At 40.3% G+C, this 19,826-nt stretch overlaps 1 protein-coding gene across 5 annotated transcripts in view; it reads left to right on the top strand.

Moving 5' to 3' along the window:
- LOC102075142 (fatty acyl-CoA reductase 1) overlaps nucleotides 1-19,826 on the top strand; it is a 131,319-nt gene that overhangs the window by 58,111 nt on the left and 53,382 nt on the right. For all 5 annotated transcript variants that reach the window (XM_074539266.1, XM_074539267.1, XM_014270903.2 and 2 more), the window contains exon 2: nucleotides 22-247. In XM_074539266.1, the coding sequence (XP_074395367.1) occupies nucleotides 59-247 (189 nt within the window). In that variant the 5' untranslated portion in view covers nucleotides 22-58. The remainder of the gene's footprint in view (nucleotides 1-21; nucleotides 248-19,826) is intronic.

The following is a 19,826-nucleotide window of genomic DNA, read 5'->3' as shown; positions in this document are numbered from 1 at the left end:
TTTATTTCTGTATTTTCTCAGGTACCTGCTGCAGGAAGGGACAGAACAAGAAAGCACCATGTCTTCAGTCTCAGCTTATTACAATGGGAAGACTGTACTTATCACAGGAGCTACAGGTTTCATGGGCAAAGTACTGGTGGAAAAACTTTTGCGCTCCAGCCCTGAAGTGAAAGCAGTTTATATTCTTGTCAGGCCGAAGGCTGGACAGTCAATGCGAGAGAGAGTGGCCAACATGTTGAAATGTAAGGTAAGTTCATATGGTTTATTCTGGAATCTAATCTGAAATCTATTTAGCTGGGTGAAGTAAAGGGCTTCTGGTTTACTTAGTTCATGAGGAGCAAAATGCTGACATCTGCTGTAACGGCTGTGTATTTTTCCTGTATCTAAAACAAACTGCAAAAAGAATTGTACATGAACAAACCTGTATATGTCTGATTTTGATGGGTGCCACAGCATTTTACACTGTCATGATGTAATCTTTTTACTTCCTGTTTTGCATGACCTCCACCTGTGTGTCTTGATCCTGTTTAGTTTGCCATCCCAGTGAAAAAATCTATAGTGGCAAGAAGGGTGTCAAAGCCCTTTGCTGTATTAAATGTAAACATTTGTAAGGAGACGCTGACTTGGCCTGAGGCTCTCAAGATCCTCTGGATCTTAAGCCAGTGGTGAGGTTGTGAACTTGCTCAGAGTCCTCCAGCTATGATAAATGTCAGAGTTCAAGCTCATGCCTAATGCTAGTGAGAATTTGTACATAGCTGATGTGAAATGAGAGGAAGGAACAGATCTGGCCCTAGCAGGCAAGGAATTACTAGGAATTAACCTGAGAATTGTCAACGTATCTTCATGGAGTATTGGTCTAAAAGTTTGAGCAAGACTTGACTGGAAGAATCCTTCTCCTTCTGAAGAAGTTAGAAGTAAAATAGATGACTTTGAGACAAGTAGGTCTGGCAGAAAACATGTTTTTTTCCTTTTAGTGTTTTGAGGCATTAAGCTAGGTAAATCTTACATATGTCCAAGAACAGAGTTAGTTTGATTTTGTTGTGTTTTTAACAGAGGGTGGATTGTTTTCATATTCAGGAAAATTTGTGAGTAGTATAAAAGGAAACAGTCACATTAGTTGCTTTTTGCAAGTCTATCATAGAATGATTTAGGTTGGAAAAGATCCTCAAGGTCTTTAAGTCCAACCCTTGACCTCACACTGCCAAGTCCACCCCCAGCTTTCATCACAGTGGATAATGTGAAACAATCCAAAGTGAGGTGTGGTTTTCCCTTTTGTGTATTAAAACACTTGAGGAAATGATAAACCTAGGTGTTTATCAGGACTTCTGTAAAGTTTGTTTGCATTTTTTGTATAAATGCTGCTGGCTTATCTTTTCAGTTGAGCAGCACAACTTGGGGGTATAATTAGCTCTAGGTCGGGTTCCCTAGTAGCTGTTTTATTGTTGTAGCTGTATTAGATGTACCCATTTTTCTTCCTAGGATGTTTCAGCAGTTTTAAGACTTGCCAACAGCAAACAGGACATGATATCCTCTGCTTGAACCTTTGGCAGCCTGCTCCAGTGTGTTTCAAATGAAGAAAAGGAGAAGGCAGAGCTCTAAGTTAGGCTGCTGCAGCCTTGGGAAGAAAAAAAACTTACACAAGTCATCCAGGTCCTCTTAAGGAAGAAGTTGTCTTTCTGATGCTGATCATTTTAAAATTACTCAAAAATCCTTGCCTAAGGCAGAAACCCTACTCCTCAAAGGTGTTTGTCATGTACAAATGTTGACACCCTTGGAGATTTTTTTTTCTAAAAATGAAACTGTTAATTCCACTAGATGTTAATTTAATGACAGACGAGGAGGGCAGGAAACATTATTCTTAACATGTTTGCAGACTTCTTCTAGTTGATCACAATCTAGAGACTGCCCTTTCATTTACTCTTCCGGTTTGCATGCTTCAGTTTGGGAAATCCCTGAGGTTTATAACAAATAAAAATGCAGCAAAACTTTGTTCCAACTCTTCAGACAACATTAGCATTTGAAATTTCTGATCACGATCTCTGATAAGATATATTGGAGTAAGCACAGGAAGCTTCAGAATCAAATCCTTTCTCTTATTTATGTGTGTTATTTACATGTACCTTTATAATTTCTAAACTCTAGTGAATAATTACTCTTTTTCCCCACAAACTACTGATTTAATGCAGAATAGTATTTGTATCTGGGTTTAAGAGAACATACTTTATTTCTTCTTTCATATCCTACCCTGCGTAATCTTCTCTACTGTCCCATGACACATTCACTTTGCAAGTAACTCCTCATTTTACATTTAGCTTTGACCTAGTGTTGGCCTCTGGATTTTCTTGTTTGCATCTCCAGAAAGTAAGTATTCCTGGAACCAAAGGAACAGAGAAGTACAGGTTGCCAACTTCTAAATATTCTAGGCAAAGAGATACAATGGGTATTTGGGCTGAAGTAAGATCAGAGTGAAGCAGATTGGCTAAAATTAGTTGCATAATGTTTAGGTTCTTCAGGAAAGGTCCTCTGGGGACTCCTGATTTTTGGTAGTATTTAGAAATATTTTGAAAGAACTTGCCTAGAATTTTGATCCCTCTTCAAGTATCTCTTTGAAATTTGTGTGGCTTTTATCATTATATCTACAGGGGTTTGAATACTGAAGTGTCACATTTGTGTCCTGGCTTCTTCACAGTGTGTACATGTGAATCTGCTGGATGATGACTCCTGTTAAATAGAAGAGAAGCTGTGGGTTACAAAAGGGTTGATTCAGTATGATCAGGCAAAATAACTTAGTTTGTGCTTTTCAACAGTTGGTGTCTCGGAATTTTTCAACTTCTGAATCCAACATGGGAAGTAAAATACAGAAAATAGTTTTTGCATCAGTCAGAATTTTTTGACTGCATTCTGTAGCTGAGTAGGCATTGAAATTTAATATAAGGCTGCTTTCCTTAGTAAATTAGTTTTACATGCAGGTGCATTAGTGCATTAATATTCAGTATATAATGAACAGATACGCAATTATCTCAGCATCAAATCCAAAACAAGCATGGTGACCTTGTCTGTTTATGAAAGGAGGTGTTCTATTTCCCAGCGGCAAGTCCCTAAGGCAATCAAGCTATTACCCTGTCCTTAATGAAATGCTACGTCTGCCTTCACAGAGCGCAGCTGTTCCACAAAAAGCCCCAGATTTTAGTATGGGCTGCTGCCTGGATGTGGCCAGAGATGTAAATCATGAAGCAAAACTTGACAGGGCTGTATAATTGTTAGTTGATGGGAGAGATGTCTTTATCGGAGGTAGGGAATTGCTTCAAGGAGCATTTTTTGCTGTTTGATCCCTCTGTGCACAGAAACAGGCAGGAATGCTTGAAGGGGTTGTCTTGGATTCCCTGGAGAGCAGTTACTGCGCTAATGCTGCGTCACTGATTGTAGCTTTCCTGTTGACCCTGGGAGAGCAGAACATTTTCCATGCCCTGCATGCAGTGAACTAAGTCTGCTTGCTGCTGCCAGGCTCTTTCTCAGATATGTTCAGTATTTCTAATTAGAAAGATCAGACAAAGTGGGAAGTGGAAAAGGCTCTTATTAATGTCTCTGATAATTCAGAGAGAAAACACGGAGGCTGTGAATGAGGCTGCTGAAAATGGGGTATTGGGTGTGACAGTAAAATGCTGCTGCTTTTTCCTGTTGTCCAATCACAGTTAACCCTTCTAGTTAAAGTGCATGCTACAGACAGACCTTCTCTTCCCTACAAAACTTTTCCTGGAGCTGCATTTTGAGATGGGCAATGTTGTCAGACACCTTTGTCTCTTCAGTATTTCCTCATGAAGTGTGCGGTGTTTATCAGTAAATATCCAGCAAGACCCTGTAAATTTCAGCAAATCATTTGATATTTATCTTTCCCTCCTATGACTTTGCCCGCTCACTCATCGCCATAAGCAGTAAAGGCTCTCCATGCCAAACCAGTGCAGTGTCACTCCATCTGGAACAGCATCCCTGAAATCTGCTGTAACTGCTATAGAGGGGCTTGTACTTGGATCAGGGTTAATGAAGATTTTAGGTTGATGGAACACAGTGGTGTTAGGTCATAGGCCGGACTCAGTGATCTCAGAGATCTTTTCCAACCTAACCGATTCTCTGATTCTGTACGTGCCCTATCCCTTGAAGTGTTCAAGGCCAGAACTAAAATAATATTTTTTTTTATCTTTGAGTGCCTAAAGAACAAATGAGTTATAGAATCATAAAGCCATCGAATCCGTTATCTTGGCAAAAAAACTCGTATGGTCAGTCCAGCTGTTAACCCAGAACTGCCAAGTCCACCACTAAACCATGTTCTTAAGCGTCACATCTTCATATCTTTTAAATACCTCCAGGAATGGTGGCTCAGCCACTCCCAGCCTGTTTCAATGCTTGATAACCCTTTGGTGAAAAAATTTTTCCTGATATCCAATTTAACCCTTCCCTGATGCAACTCGAGACCATTGCCTTTCATGCTATCGCTTGTTACCTGGGAGAAGAGACTGGCCACTACTTTGTTAAAACCTCCTTTCAGGTAGTTGTAGAGAGCCATGAGAGAAGCCTTGGGCCTTCTTTTTTCCAGGCTAAACAACCCCAGCTCTCTAAGCCACTCCTCCTAAGACTTGTGCTCTAGACCCTTCCCAAAGGTGTCTCTGACTGCAAGAAGCTGTCCCCCTTATATTACATAGCTTCTCCTTGTACTCCTGCATGTTTCTCTCCCTGAAACATCAGTCTCTGATGACTTAGAGATGCAGTTCTGTGGTGTTATCAGCATGGTTCTGCTGATCTGACCCCTTAAAAGCAGAACTTGCAGTACTGGAAGCTCTAGGAAAGATTATGACCTAATGGTGTTGTATATTGTGTTTTATTTAAAGAAACAATGCTTCTGAAACCTAGGGAAGCCTTGGGGATGCCATTTGTCCCCAGGTCACAAGCTCTGCCAGATGGTACAGAATTCAAACCTGTTTTATTGCTGTCAAGAAGAGGTCACAGTGTAATGCTCCAGCTTTGCAAACTGTCTTCAGTCCTTCTGTTTGTGCAGGTATTCTCAGTAGTAAAGTCAATTCTTTTAAAATAGACTGCAGTTTTCAGTTTCCTCCAGTTGTACAAAGGTACACAGTAAAGCACCAAGAAATTAAGAATGTTTAAATGACATACAATTCTAAATGAAAAACAAGAGCACAGTATGATATGAAACTGTAGAAATTAGGTGGATTACTCTGAAATTAGTAATTCATTGAAAGCAAAAATGCTTCTCAGTTCATTTCAAGTGTGTTCATCATTCTGTGAAGAAAAATGTTTTGGTGTCAAAACCTGACACATAGTTTCCTCATCTTCCCCTGGAAATAGAAACCCAGCATGAATCAGGGTAGTCCAACATCAACCAGGGGCCACCTGCCTGGCAGCAACTGCTAGCTCAGCAGTCTTGATCCTCACAATGTGTGTGTGCCTTGTATGAAGGGTAAAACAAGATCATTTTGTACACCTCAGCTTTCTCTGTGTCTACTTGCTTAGCTGCACCAGCAAAGGGGTTAATGATTTCTGTCTTCATGTCATTCTATACGCATACCCACGACCAGCAGAGCAATCTGTAAAAGCTGCCCCTCACTTTTTTCTTTACTTCTTGGTTTCATGCAACTTTTTTGTGGCTGGCATCATGATAAATCAATCAGATTTCAGAACGATTTTTTTTGTTTGTCTGGGTTTTTTCCCCTTAAAATCACTTTGTCAAGTAGATGGTGATCTAAGTAGCAACACTTCCAGAAGAGAATACAGAGCCTCAAATAGAAGCATTCCAGAAAAATCCCTATAGCCAACTGTATGCTAATGCATGTGCTGCTCATCCAATAAAGTTTAAAAAAAGCTGAGAACAAAGGAGAATTTTCTCAGTTTCACATAAGATATCTGACAAGAGACATGCACATGTTTAAATATTAATATTCATTTATTCTGCTAAATCTGTAAAGATACTGTGGTTAACAGTATGATGCTGTTTGACAACTCTTATGGTCAGAGACGTCATTTTGTCCAAGGAATGTTACGGACAAACTTTTATGCAGCCAGCACAAAAGCATTGTGCTCTGCAGCCCAATTAACACATACACATTTATATAGACACAAATGCACACATATGCAGAGGGGGACTGTCTTTCAAGCTAGCCATTTTTGTTTTATTTAGTGGTGGGTATCCCAAGGGATTTGTGTGTTAGTGAAGATTCTGCAGTGAAGATTCCACCAGCTGATAAATGACAAAATAAAAGTTCAGTCCTTGAAGTAAATGAGCATGCAGTATCTTGAGAATGATGCAATTGAAAAGAAAATCAACAATAAGATTTTCTCCTGCCAGTAACAGTGTAGAGGTTGTGGTTAAGCTGCATTTACTGCCATCTGTAAAATGAAATGCATTTTAGGTGCTCCATAAGTGGTGATATTTTGAGACACTTACAGCCTGTAACTTCACAGTATTTTTTCTTCAGTGTACAAGGGTATCATACAGAAGAAGGAGGGACTCTTATAAGGAAGTTAGCAAACTAAGATTGCAGTTGAGTCACAGCTTTAAAGAATCTTAGTAACATTGCTTAAATTTGCCTTTCTGCCAAGTACTTTCTGGTTTGCAGCCAAGGCCCAGTTCCTGGAATCAGTGGAATTTCTCTTGGTAACTTCATTTAGCCTTGGTTGAATATCTCCTGAAAGGTAGATTTCAAAGCGGTGTGATGGGCCCACATGAGTAGTTACAAGCTGTCCTTTTAATTTTGTGGCATTATGGTGATTTTCTTTTTGTTCTGGATAATTACATGTATGAGTTTGATTTCCCTGCCAGTATTTCAACTTCAAATGATAGCAATTTAAACACAGGGAAAAGTGTTTGGTACTGAGATGAGAATTCAGTTCATCACTCTTCTAAATCTGGGAAACCAGTACCGTCTGATTCTAGCCTTGGAACATAAGCAAGCTAGACAATTTCTAGATTTGCAAGCTACTAACCCCAAGAAGTAATTGTTTTGTTGGTAGTGCTGACCATCCACCTTTATTGATACTGCTCTCATCCACCTCTTTTCCCATGTGACTGTATCTAAACTCAGCCTTGTGCATCAAGTGTGAGATGGAAATAGCATCCTAATGTTAGATTTTTTTTCATATGACTAAAGGGAAGCTTTAGATTCTCTAATGCACAAAATTTACTTTTATGCCAGTTGGAGATCTCTCCATCTGGAAAGTTTAATCTTTCCAGGTCTCCTTGCCAGGAGAAAACTTCTAGCATCACCACCATTCCTGTCTACATATCCTAAAGGAAAAAGTCCAGGAAGTGGGGGAGTGTGCTGACAGGCATGGAGGAGTTCAGCTTGGCATTTTCAAAGAGGAAGGGAAAAGAGCAAAGAGCGTTGAAGAGAAAAGCTCTTCTATGCAGGCTTGAGAGTTTTACATCAGTAGCAGAAATAAGAGCCATTTCCCAGCAGCTTTTGCTGGCAGCAAGGCCATGGAGCAACATCATTAGAGAGGTCATATTGGGCATCCTTTGTAAGCTGCCGGTTTCTCCTGGATCCTGGTTTTGCTCAGGCATGCAGGAGAGCTGAGCTTTTAGGCAGCTGCACAGCATGCCTTGTGTTCACAGTTTTGCCAAGTGACCCGTTCACCAGCAAAGCCTTCAGCAAACATGTTTTTAAACAATGTTTGTCATTTTGCTGGAGCCTGGGACTTGGCTCTTGATGTGTGCGAGTTGGCACAATTCCTTTTTGGACTGTTGCACTTCAGAACCCCTGTGGACACCAGTGGATCTGCTCATGTACCACAGCTCATCTGTGGGTGTGGGTTCTCTGCTTGGAATAGGGGCTGAATGAGGACGGCTGACCTGAGACACCCTCTGAGGGCCTGAAAATCATAGCTTAGAACACAGGCTCATCTCTTTCTGCAGTCGGTTGGCAATGGAGCCATTAGTCAGCACCCGAAGAGCAGAATTGGCTATTTGGTCATTCAATACAATGTAAAGTTAACTCAAATGAACTTAAATTTTATCCTTTGTGTCTGATTTTATTCCATTCTATGCTCAGCTGTTTCTTTCATTTTTTTCTTAAAGAAAGCTATTCTGTTTTCCTAAATTGAACTCTGGCCTTCCTTACCAGTATTTTTTTTCTTCTGTAGCAGTAGACCATGACTGAATAATGAAACCTAAGGACCAGTTTTGTCAGAAGACCCTGTGTAGTGGATTGAGTGAGACACCCTGAAAAGAAAGAAATAAATTTTGTTGTCAACAAAACACAGCAGTTTAAAAAGAAATCCTAAACATAGTGGGGCAGAGTCTTTAAACTTCTGTTTTTACTTCCCTTTCAAAACCTGATCCCTGGCTAGTACACGGATAAACAAAAGTTGTTGAAATACAGGGGAGAAGTGGGGAGAGTACTCTGATCCTTTGGCCTTTAAAAGAGCTCTTGCTTGTGACACAGGGGTGCATCTTGATACTCAAAATCCAGAGCTTTTGATCTTCTGGGTGTCCCACAATTGATCCTAAAATTTATCTTCAAGAGGATCACACAGCTTAAAAGTTGTCTGGAGGTCACCCTTGACTGCAGTTTATTCTGACAAATCCAACCTGCTGTTTTTATTACATTTACCAGAGCCATAAGAACTGCCAAATATATTAGAGAGATTGTTTAAAAAAACTGTGAGGTTCTGACTCGTGTCGTAATATTGCATACATAAATCAAAATGTCTGAATTGTGCCAAGGAACCTAAGCCTGAAAATTGGGCTTTGGTAATTTTCTGGGGGCGTGTATTAGGCCTTTTGTTTTCTTTTAAGGGAGCTGGGAGTGAAAGTATTATTAGTGTTGTAAATTAATTTTGCTTCTTGAAACAAAACAGCTCTTCCATTAGTAGTTAAATGATGTGAATGATGGTGTGACTGTGAACAGCACAAACTGACCGCAGCCACGCTCCCAGAATGAGCTGGTCTGACTCTGCAGAGGGAAACCCTATTAATTCTGGGAACAGGTATGATTCACTGCTGCACTCAGGACTGTGGAGGTGGTTGTCCAGAGCCTGCTGTACTGGCCTCAGCTATATTTGATTTTGAGTTGGTGAAGGGAAAGGGTTGCTAATCAAGCTAAATATTTTTAAAATCAAGGCATGCTTTATTCACTCTGTTGAAAATTATCACTAGACTGGTTTTTGACCCTATATATGCTTCATTACTATAAGCTTCCACTTAATTTCTTTGAAGAAGGTTGGTGTGTCTTCAGTGGTGCATCATTCTTGTGCTTATCCTAAATTCAAGGAGATTGTGTTGAAGTGGGTGCCACTGAAGAGTTAACAGAAACTTGCCTTATGTCATTACAAATCTGAATTGGATGAGTTTTGCCAACTGTTGTGGCTTATTATTTATATTATTTAGATGAGAAAGAAAAATTAGAGTGATCTCCTCATACATGAAGCTTTGGGATAATCAGTGTCTGATTGCATCAAGATTTAAAAGCAGGGACTGAGCGTGGGATGTCTGGATGGGACTTCTGGGCACTGCTGCAGTAGAAATAGCAAATATGAATAACAAAAACAAGCACCGACTTGTGGCTTGTTTAAAAACCAAACAAACCCTTGATACTAATTAACTGTTTGTGTACTTTTGGTCTCCATTATTTTGTGTCTTCTTGTCATCTTTCTTGTCTATTCTGCAAGTTGTCTCCTTGTGTTGCCATCTCATCCTAAAAGCGGGATTTCATAGCTTAGTTTAGGAACAAGGGTTTCTTGTTCTGATTTTGTATCTTCCAAACACTAAAATGTGTTTTCAAGCCTTCAATCTACTGCTGAGCTCAGCAAAACAGGAGCCTGGATCTGGCTCTAAGCTGGGCATTACTGGGATTATAGTAATGTATAATACTATGAGTACTTCATCTGTATAATAAAATGTTTACAATGAACAGTCAGTACCTTCCTAGTTGGGAGGGGGAAATAATGTCTCCTATATGTTTTTTTGGCAAAGAAAATATGGGTAAAGACAAGCAAAATGGATGGTTTTCTTGAATTACCTTGACTGCTTTGGTAGAGCTCTAACCCCAGGGCCCTAAAAAGAGGGTAAAGAAATCCCCAAACCCCAAAATACTCTTCCAGAGTAACAATTTACTTTTTCCACTACTTCAGTTTTTATTTTTATAATTGCAGAACTAGAACTAAATTTTTGTTAAATTACAGTAAAAATTTCTAGTCAGTGGCCAGTTTTTTCTGTGACATTGAAAATTTCCCCTTTGGATGAAGCAAGAATAAGTTATTTGGATTTTCTTTTTTTTAGTGAATGCATCTTGAAAAATTAGGGTGTCCAGACAGCTCTGTACTTGTCTGAAGTTTATGTTAATATTTTATTGATTAAAGATGTATCAAAATCTGCTAAGACACACACACACTGTAAGTATGGGTAATTACACCTCCACTCAAAAGTTTCATGATACTTTCTGTAACAGCTCTCAGTCTGACCTCTTTAAACCTTTTTTAGAAGTACCTCACTCATTATTCAAGATGTTCAGGTATAAAGCAGGCTGTGAGAATGCAACAATAGGGACGCAGGAGGGTAAGAGAAGGGCTTATCATTCTTCAAGTGATAAGCTCACATTTCAGAAGACCAGGTGAATACAACTATGCAGCTTCTAGCATTGTATGTGTGCCCACACCCAAGGAATTAAGCACCTGAAGTATACACCCACAGGTAATTTCAGCACTGGGAAGGGCGTTTCCATACAAAGTGTGACAAAATTCTCAATGGTGGAGGAGGGAAAAACAATTTAATGGCTAGATTTCTTCTTGGGGAGGTTGCTTGCAGAAAGGCTATAACCTGTTCAGAAAGCTGATGTGCTCCTTACTGTGCTATATCCATGCCTAGAGGCATGCTGTCTCCCTGATGCTTGACTCCCAGTTGGATGTGGGCAGTTCCCAGGCTGCTGCCCTTGCTTTGATCTCCAGGAAGCTGACTTGACGAGAACTCTGTGTGTGGGTATGTTTTGCAGCCAGTTTCTTTGCCAGGGGGCTAAAGAGAGCATGAAGATTCCATTTATTTCAGAAGCCTTCAGTATTTCTACATTCTAGAGAACACTAATGGCTGGAAAAAAAAGGGCAAATGCTTCACCTTTTGTTAGAAGGGGCAAGAGGGTCAATTTAGGCAGCTGCAGATCAGGCAGTTTCACTCCTGTCCCTGAAAAAGGAAATTATGGTGTGCATTTTCTTCACAACTTTCCGGGTATGTGAAGGAAAAAAGGAGGTGACTTGAAGGTCAGCATGGATTTGGAAAAGAGGTGACCTAATTGCAGCCTTCCAGTATCTGAAAGGAGCCTGCAAGAAAGATAGAGAGACTCTGTTGATAAGGGCCTGGAGTGTCAGGACAAGGGGGAATGGTTTCAAACTGAAACAGAGTAGATTTAGATTGGATATTGGAAAGAAATTCTTCCCTTTTAGGGTAGTGAGGCCCCGGCACAGGAAGTTCAGAGAAGCTATGGTTGCCCCTGGATCCCTGATCTTTAAAGTCACTTCCAAACTAAACCCTTCCATGATTTTATGACTTACCCTTGGTACACTTAGCTTACACCAGTCGGGTCCTGGGATGAAATGACTGAATCTGTGGATGAAGGGAAAGCCATGGGCATCATTTACCTGGGCAATGGCAAAGCTTTCAGCATTGTCTCCATAAGATTTCCAGCGTGCAGATAAGGATGTTACAGTCAAGGTGGGGAAAAGAAACCTGGCTGGACATTCAGACTGCAAGGGTTTAATGGTTCATGCTTTGCCCTGGAGGTCACTTAAAAGCAGAATTCCCTAAGAATTTGTCTGGGAATTTAATTTACCCTGTTTAGTACCTTAAAAAAGGGAAAAAATCTCCAGGTTGTAGTGCATTCTTTATGCCACAGGCTCTGCTGGTAACTGGCAGTGCTGTCAGAAGTCATATCTAACTTAGGAAGCTAGAGAAGGGAAACAGGATCTGGGTCTCTGAACTCCTGAGTGCTGATAGCTTTCCTAGTCTTTTTATACATTCCTTAGCTTTTACTGTTCTGCCTCTGCTGGGCTGTGTTCATTACAAGGAAATTGTGCTGGATAGAATCAGTTGCAGAAGAAATGCACTGGTATGTACTTTGTCAAAATAAAATGTAATGTTAATTTTCCTGGAAGGATCCAGATTTTAGAGAATGTGATAGATTGCTTATTTGGAATAAGAACAGGGGATGACTGAACAACTATTGTAGGACCAAACATTTTTGTGCTAGAGCCCAAAGATGTGGCTAAACTGAAGCCTTGCTTATGTCTGTCATAAAAATTAACCTCATGCTGAGGTGGACATGGAAAATCAAACACCAGCAATCAAGGCATCACTCCTTGCTGCTGTTTATAGTGGTGGTATACATTTAACTTCATCCAGTTGTGTAATACCCATCCATCTGCACAAAATGGACTCTATGAAAAGCTCTGGAATAGGTGCTTTTGAGATCTATGAGTCTCTGTTTTTCATGTACCATTCCAGCACTGATTTGTGGTCTGTGCTGCATCAAACAAGAGTTGATACAGTTTCCTCTGTGCTCATCTGTTTATTGCAAAGAAGATTACTTTGATTTTCTACTTAGTCATTATCCATCAATTTTTTCCATTTACCAGTGTCTGCTTTGGTCACACATCATTCCTTGGTCCCTCTCAGATGTGTCCTCTGATGTTGCAGTGTTGTGAGGGTCCCCAGGACGAGGAGAGAGATGAGAATTGACTCCAAATTCTCAGAAGGATGATTTATTATATTATGATATTATATTAAAATAAAATTATATACTAAAACTATACTAAAGAAAGAGAGAGAAGACATCAGAAGGCTAAAACAAGAATGAATAATAAAAACCTGTGACTGACCAGAGTCCCAAAACAGCTGGACTGGGATTGGTCATTAATTAAAAAAAATTCACATGCTGGGTAAACAGTTCTCGAAATCACATTCCAGGCAATCAGATAATTATTGTTTACATTTTTTTTCTGAGGCTTCTCAGCTTCTCAGGAGAAAAATCCTGCTGAAGGGATTTTTCAAAAAATATCATAGTGACACTTTGAGGACAGGTTTTACTGCTTTCCTTTGGTTTAGATGAAATCCCCAGATCACAAAACAGCAAATTCTGTGTTTCCTATCCATGTTAACTCCATGGACACATCAGGATTGCTACCTCTGGGCAGTTTACTCCAAATAAATGTTAGCCTCTGATTAGAACTGGTCAAAAGCAGTTTATGGTGGGTAGGAAAGGCATGGGGAGGAAAGCAGTTATTTGTATCTTTTCTTAGTAAGCTTGGAGCTGAGAAGAGCGGTGTTCCCAGCCTGCTTGGAGGCAAGAACCATTCTCCAGTTAACTTCATCTTTTCCCAGGGCTGGTGGGTACTCTTTGAGGCTGACATTCCTCTGCCTCACCTGTGTGCTTCTCCCTTGCTTCTCCCTGGGGGCCTGTGCTCTCTCACAGGATTGAAAAGCAATAAAAAATGTCAGAGGATGGCACACGGAACCTACTAAAAGTGAAGATTTTTCCGCAAGCCTGTTACCCAAGTTTTCTACTATTCATCCCAATGAATTGTGTCCTTCTTACACAAAATTTCTTACTGTCCAGTTACAGAGAGATAATATTCCCAAGCCTAAACATGTGTTTTTGTTTGGGTTTTTTTTTTTAAAGCATAGATCAGGGTTTGAGTTAGTGCCAAAGCTTTGATGTTAATTTGACCCTCAAATGGCAGCTCTCAGGAGAGAAGCACTTGGTTAAGGAAGGCATATTGCCTCCTAAAGGGCTTTAAAATAGCTAGGTTCTTCTTCCACTTTTGTGGCATTGGGTAAGTCACTTCAAATCTATGTGTCTCTTTCTTCCTGTGAAAAATTATGTGACTCTTCTTTATAAAGAACTTACTGATGAAGAAGACTATGTAATAGGCATTAGTGGAATATTTGATTAAAAAACCTGTTTGAAATCCAAAATACATGTCTGGAGACCTTTAGTTACCCTTCTCTCTCTTATGCCTAATATCTAATCTGGAGGTTGAGGGACGTTTAATCAGTGTCATTCCCTGGTAACTGATACAATTTTGAGACCATCCTTTTTCAGTTTGCTTTTCATGTGCACCCATGGAAGCAGTGAGTTCCTTGGAGTGCAGGTGCTCTCTAGGAAAGCAGTCAGCTTTCTGTGCTTGTCTGCAGATTGTTCTAATACATACTATAGGTATCTATAGGTACTAATAGATGTTCAAATCCCTGGCATCAGCAGAATCAGTAGAACATGAAACCAGAGTGGTGATAGAAACCTGTGCTAAAAATAAATAAACCCAAAGTAAGATAATCTCAGTGTCCCGGAAAGGCAACGTTCAGTGAAAGTAATTCAGCACTGAAGGAGGAGAGTATTTTACTAAATAATAGCTAGATTTTTAAATTAATTATGTATGATGCTTAGTCAATGAAATGAGGCTTTAAGCTGTGCTCAACATTTGTATGGCTAAAAATACATATATATATATATATATATATATATATATATATATATATATATATGGCAATGTTGTAACTTAAACACTTAACCCACTCCCTTCCTTCTATAAACGACGATGAGACTTGACTGGGTGGATGTAATTTGCTGAATTACATCTTTCTTCAAAACATTTTGTGTAGCTCTTGTCAGATGGTGGCTCAAATCAAATACATCTTTGCTTTGCTCCTGTGTGATAGTTCTTGTGCTCCTGGATAATTTCTCTGCCTACACCTGCTTTTATGCTCCCATCCTCTGACAGGAGCTGCATTTAATTAACTCATCAGTCCTTTTCCCTTCTTTTCAGTAGTTTTTATTGTGCCAGCAAGGATAGATGGATTCCAGCTCCAAAGGCACAGCAAAGCCCATGAACTGGGAAGGTGCCAGGACTTCTGAGCTGCAGCAGTGAAAAGACGAAGTGGGAAGGAATGACACTTCTGTTCTGAAAAGATCAGTGTTTTGTTAAAGGAGATGAGATTTTCTCTGAGGCTGGCAGCACACCTCCAGGGAGTCAGTTCAGCAGGTCACTTTAGGGACTGAAGGAATATGGTGTATAAGGTGAGAGGGAAGAATAGTGTTATCTTTAACCTGAAACCAGCAATTCTCTTTGTCGGTCCTTCTCAGGAGAGAGTCTTTCATGTGGAAGGCAAGGCATGCATTTACTCATACTGTCTTCCACTGCAATTTGGCAATTCAAGTGACAGAAGCGAAGGTGACAGCTACCCAAGGGTGCACTTGGTCCTGGTCTTGGAATGCCTGGCACAGTCTACAGTCCAGCTTCTGCCTGTCTGTGTCCTGCACTTGGGATGGGGCTCCTACTTCATTGCTGTTATTTGGTGGATGTAATGGATTTGATGTGAGGTGATACCTTCATAATAGATGTGTTAGCTGGTTCAGTTTAATCTGATTAAACTCTCCCAGTCACCTATTTAGGTAAGGTAGATGGGATGAGTCGGAGTCAGAAAGATTAGGAGACATCTGTATGATTGGGAAAAGGCTGGAGGCAGAGGAAAGAATTTGAGGAGCATCACCCCTAACTCCCACATAAACATACTCCATGAAATCAGGGTCCAGGCTGTGGGAGGGAAAGAAGGGCTGCCACAACATGATCCAGTTTTTCCCCATTCCCACTTCTTGGACAGGTCTTAACCTTTTGGTATTCTATCAAGAGATTGGGAGGAAGTGGGTTTCACAGGTTCACTTGTCCTCCAGAGTCAGTCCTTGAGCAATGGATATTGCTTTATAATAATATTGAACAAAGTTAGGGGTTTGTGTGTTGTCATGTCACCCTCGGGACTCATGTCACCCAGCTTGTTACAGTTGTTTCTTTCCTAATAGAAGAAACTGGTTGTAGGCGTAATTCTGCCATGGTGTGTGGGAGGAAGATCTTGGGGAACAGATGGTTCTTGGTGAACAGACTTTAGTGACTAAGACTGACTCTCAAAAAAGAATTAATCTATCAAGCTGATTTGCTGATGAACAGGAATAGGAAAAAGGACCATAATACAAATGCAAAAATGAACGATGAAGGAGGGCTGCCTGTTGTATGTTTGACAGCGGTATTTCTCCCTGATAAAGAAATTGCTTTTTAAAAGCTCCCTTATGGAAGGGATTCTCTAAGCTGTTTCTTTTTCAAATCTCAATGTGTTTGCAATTGAGCACAAGAGGCTAGAAAACCAGACACTCAAAACTCAGAATGAAAAAAAGAATTCTGCACTAGGAGAAACTTTGCATCCACACATTTATGTCTGCCTGCTTGAAGGTGGAAACCATTAAGGATGGAAGACCCACCAATAGGTACAGTTGGACAAATTCTTCACTAAAGCTCATTTCAGTCCACTAATGTTGATAAAAACACACTTGTCCCTTAAAGTTCATGGTTTAAAAAATATGACTTTCATGACCAATCCAAACAATGTCTGAGTGTGTGGATTAAAGTCTCTCCCCGTGAAACATGTTTTCCTCTTCAAAAGAAGTACCCAGGACTGTGGGCTACTGCTCAGTCGTGAGTAATCTCTTAAAAACTCCTTGTTGGCCATTTGATATGCTGATGTTTCATTTTCAGGGTGTTTAACAGTCCCACCAGCTAGGAGTTAGCATCTCAATTTTATCAGCGTGACACTTAAAGTAGTTCAATGGAGTGGCCCTTTCTTATATGGCAATATTTTTTCAGAACTTCTTTGGTTGCTACATTGATTGAAATGCAATTTTAGGTCTGTTAGGCCTGCAGACTCAGCACAGCTCAGAGGAAATTATTTAGAAGTCCATATCTATGTCAAACTTTTCCGTTTAGGGCTGACTGCAGTGTAGGAGAGAGTTCTCAACCTCTTATGTTAACCAGTAGCCCAGGATATTCTGCTGGTGCTACTAAAAATATAGGAGACAAGACAGAATGTCACTTGGGTTTAATAGAAGGAGTGCTAAGCAGTCTGAAACTTAAATTCTCCTTCCCTTTGGCATTACAGTAAAAATGTCAATTTTTAAAATAAATTACTGTACATGCTCTAAGCCATTCTTAGTACCAATAACTGATATCAAACTACAGGGCTAATGGCTATCGGTAAGTACAAAACAGCCAGCAATAATGTTTCAGAAGCTGTCCTGGTAAAATCATGCCTAAGCTGGCAAGGTCTTTTGAGCAGCATGCAAGGAAATAACAGATTTCCATGGCTGCAATGCTGAACATAGATTGGCATTCTTCTGGAACTGGGCTTTAATCTTGGAGATGATCTCCTGAGAGATCATTGGTTTTTATGTGGTGGCACATCACTGATCTTCATACCCTGTGGGGTACAGATGGCTCCAGCACTGTCAGTTTGTATATTAGTTGTTATTTTTCTTGGTTCAGAGAGTGATGATCAGATATTATTATATAAATTGAGCCTTTTCAAGAGATGCTTTTAGGCATGTGGGAGGGAAGGAAACAGTGTTTTGGAGAGTTATCTCTTCCAGTGTAAAAGGGAAGAAGATATTCTTGATTTAGTACATTTTTACTCTCTCTGAATTAGACAAAATTGAAACGCTCTGAGTGATGACTTGGGCAAATGATGTGGAGATAATAGCTGTGCTATTATCCCCAAAGAGGAGATGCCAAAACTGAATGCCTTTCATTTGAAAGGGGTGAGTTGCCATAAAATGTTCTACATAAGGAAAATGGCATGGAATAGGATTTTCCTTGTCCTTTTGTCATGGTTCTGCTGACCTGGTGACTCAAAACCAATTTGCTGTGAAAATGAGTCTTAAATCAGCCTATCTGTGCAGTTAGAATACTCAGTTTGTGAGATACTTGGCTGTTAACTCAGATACTGCTGGAGAATACAAAACACACATTCACCACTGGGGTGCATGCCACTTCAGAGGCCATTTTCTGCAGCTGCGGCACAGCAGTATTTCTCCTTTCTTGCTTGGGCACCCCATACAGCTGCTCAGGAGATACTGATTTGTGGGTGGTACAAAGGGTCTCAGAGAGTTGGAGATTCAGTGGTATGGCAACACCAAAAATGGGTTCTGCAAAAGAAAAGCACAGAGGAGGGTGGAGGGCCAGTGGAGTACGAGAGTCGCCCCATCACAATTATGACTTCAGCAGTGAAGGTGTGTTTGTGCTGTCATGGTTCCCTCAGGGATGACACCACAAAACAATTCCAGAATCTCTTCAATCAAAACACACCAGTGTGCTTGTAATTTTCCTGTACAAGTGTGAGAAGCAGAAATGTCATGAGCTGAGCACAAAAATTTTGAGAACACAAAAATTTTGAGAAGATTAGTATTTTTTCATTCTGTTACAAGTGCTTTGGAATTGCAGGTGTGATTTGGTGGGAGGATGAAGACTGAGACTGGCTGGGTGTGAGGCTGAGCATCCATCTGGAGGTGGGTTGAAGGCTGTTGCTGTTGATTGAAGGATAGAGCTGGTCTTTCAGGCTGGTGAGCCAAAGCAGGTAGCCATAGGTTAACTTATGAGCCTGGCTCTGCCCTTCAGGGTCCAGGCTTAAGACACAACCTGAATTAAGAGATTATGATGATGTTAAATTAGTCAGTACACTGCGAAGAGACCAATACAGCAATTAAATTATAACTAAGCTAGAAGCACACACAACTATAAAGATACTAATTATCATTACAATTATTATGAATCACATCCAACTTCTGCTGAGTTATAACTCTGTCTCCCTAACCACTTCAAGTCTACTGCATCTTCCTCCACTGTCTCACACCAGCTCTTTTCAGATGAAGATATGATGGCAACTCCAGAAGGTTATCCAGTAGGGGTCTTTTAGACATCACTGTGGACTTGGATTCATCATCATTTGTAGGTGTCCACATTCCAGAAAAAAAAAAAAAAAAAAAGATCTCTGTCCTGTTTTATTTTGTATCTTCCACATTTTCTATTTTTGGATGTTTGGGTTTTGGACCACACTTGCATATCACTTTGTCTATCCAAACTCCTTTTAGACAGTGTATCCCCAGTTACTTTTTCTCCTAGTTGATCCCATTACTGCTGTATTCATACTCAAGTTTGGTGGGTTTTTTCAGTGCTGTTCCTCAGGCAGTCTTGATTTGTGTAGTTTTACTTACATGGTTGCCTGGGTACAGGTGACTTTGAAGACTTTGCACGACAAAACTAGCCCTGCCAGCATCCAGTTCATGCTGGCATCATATTGTTGACCATATTAACTCACTAAGACAATTTTATTTTATTCTTGACTCTTCTACTCAGTTCTAATTAAACATAAGCCATTTCTCCTCTTGTGCATAGTCTGCATAACACAGCACCAGAGTAGCCCACTCTGGTTTTGTGCTCCTGCAGCTTGTTGTCCTTGAGCTGTTTTACTGGCTTTCCTCATTCTCAGGAGAAGTATTTTTTGGTGCTCCATCAGGACCTTCTGCATACACCTTATCACAGTGTGGTAGCTGTACTGTATGCCCTAGAGGTCCTAACTTTACAACCATGTAGTTTGGAGCAGATCATTAAGTATTGGGTTGTTTTTTTTTCCCCCCGGAATTTGGAAAACCAATAGGCTGCCCCTAACCCGTAGCAAGACAGGTAGAGAAATGACCTGTACTTGCCTCAATTAAATACATAGTTAGGATATATAGGATAGCCTCATGCAAGTAGTATTTGCAAACATTGTGTATTTCTTACTTGTGTGGGCTGAGAGGTGCATTTCAATACCTCAGGATGGTTGGCTGAGGTATGTTCTGTTTGTTTCTCCTCTACTCCTTCTGCCACATTTTTTTCAATAGTAGATTAAAACCTTAAAAGTATTTATAATCTTATGGGACCACAGCCAAGGATACAGGCTCATTATTGGTAATCCCTGC

This window comes from Zonotrichia albicollis, chromosome 4 (assembly GCF_047830755.1).
Source record: "Zonotrichia albicollis isolate bZonAlb1 chromosome 4, bZonAlb1.hap1, whole genome shotgun sequence".
Taxonomy (NCBI): Eukaryota; Metazoa; Chordata; class Aves; order Passeriformes; family Passerellidae; genus Zonotrichia; species Zonotrichia albicollis.
Note: the sequence above shows the minus strand (reverse complement) of the source record. Positions and strands in the feature narration are given on the sequence as shown.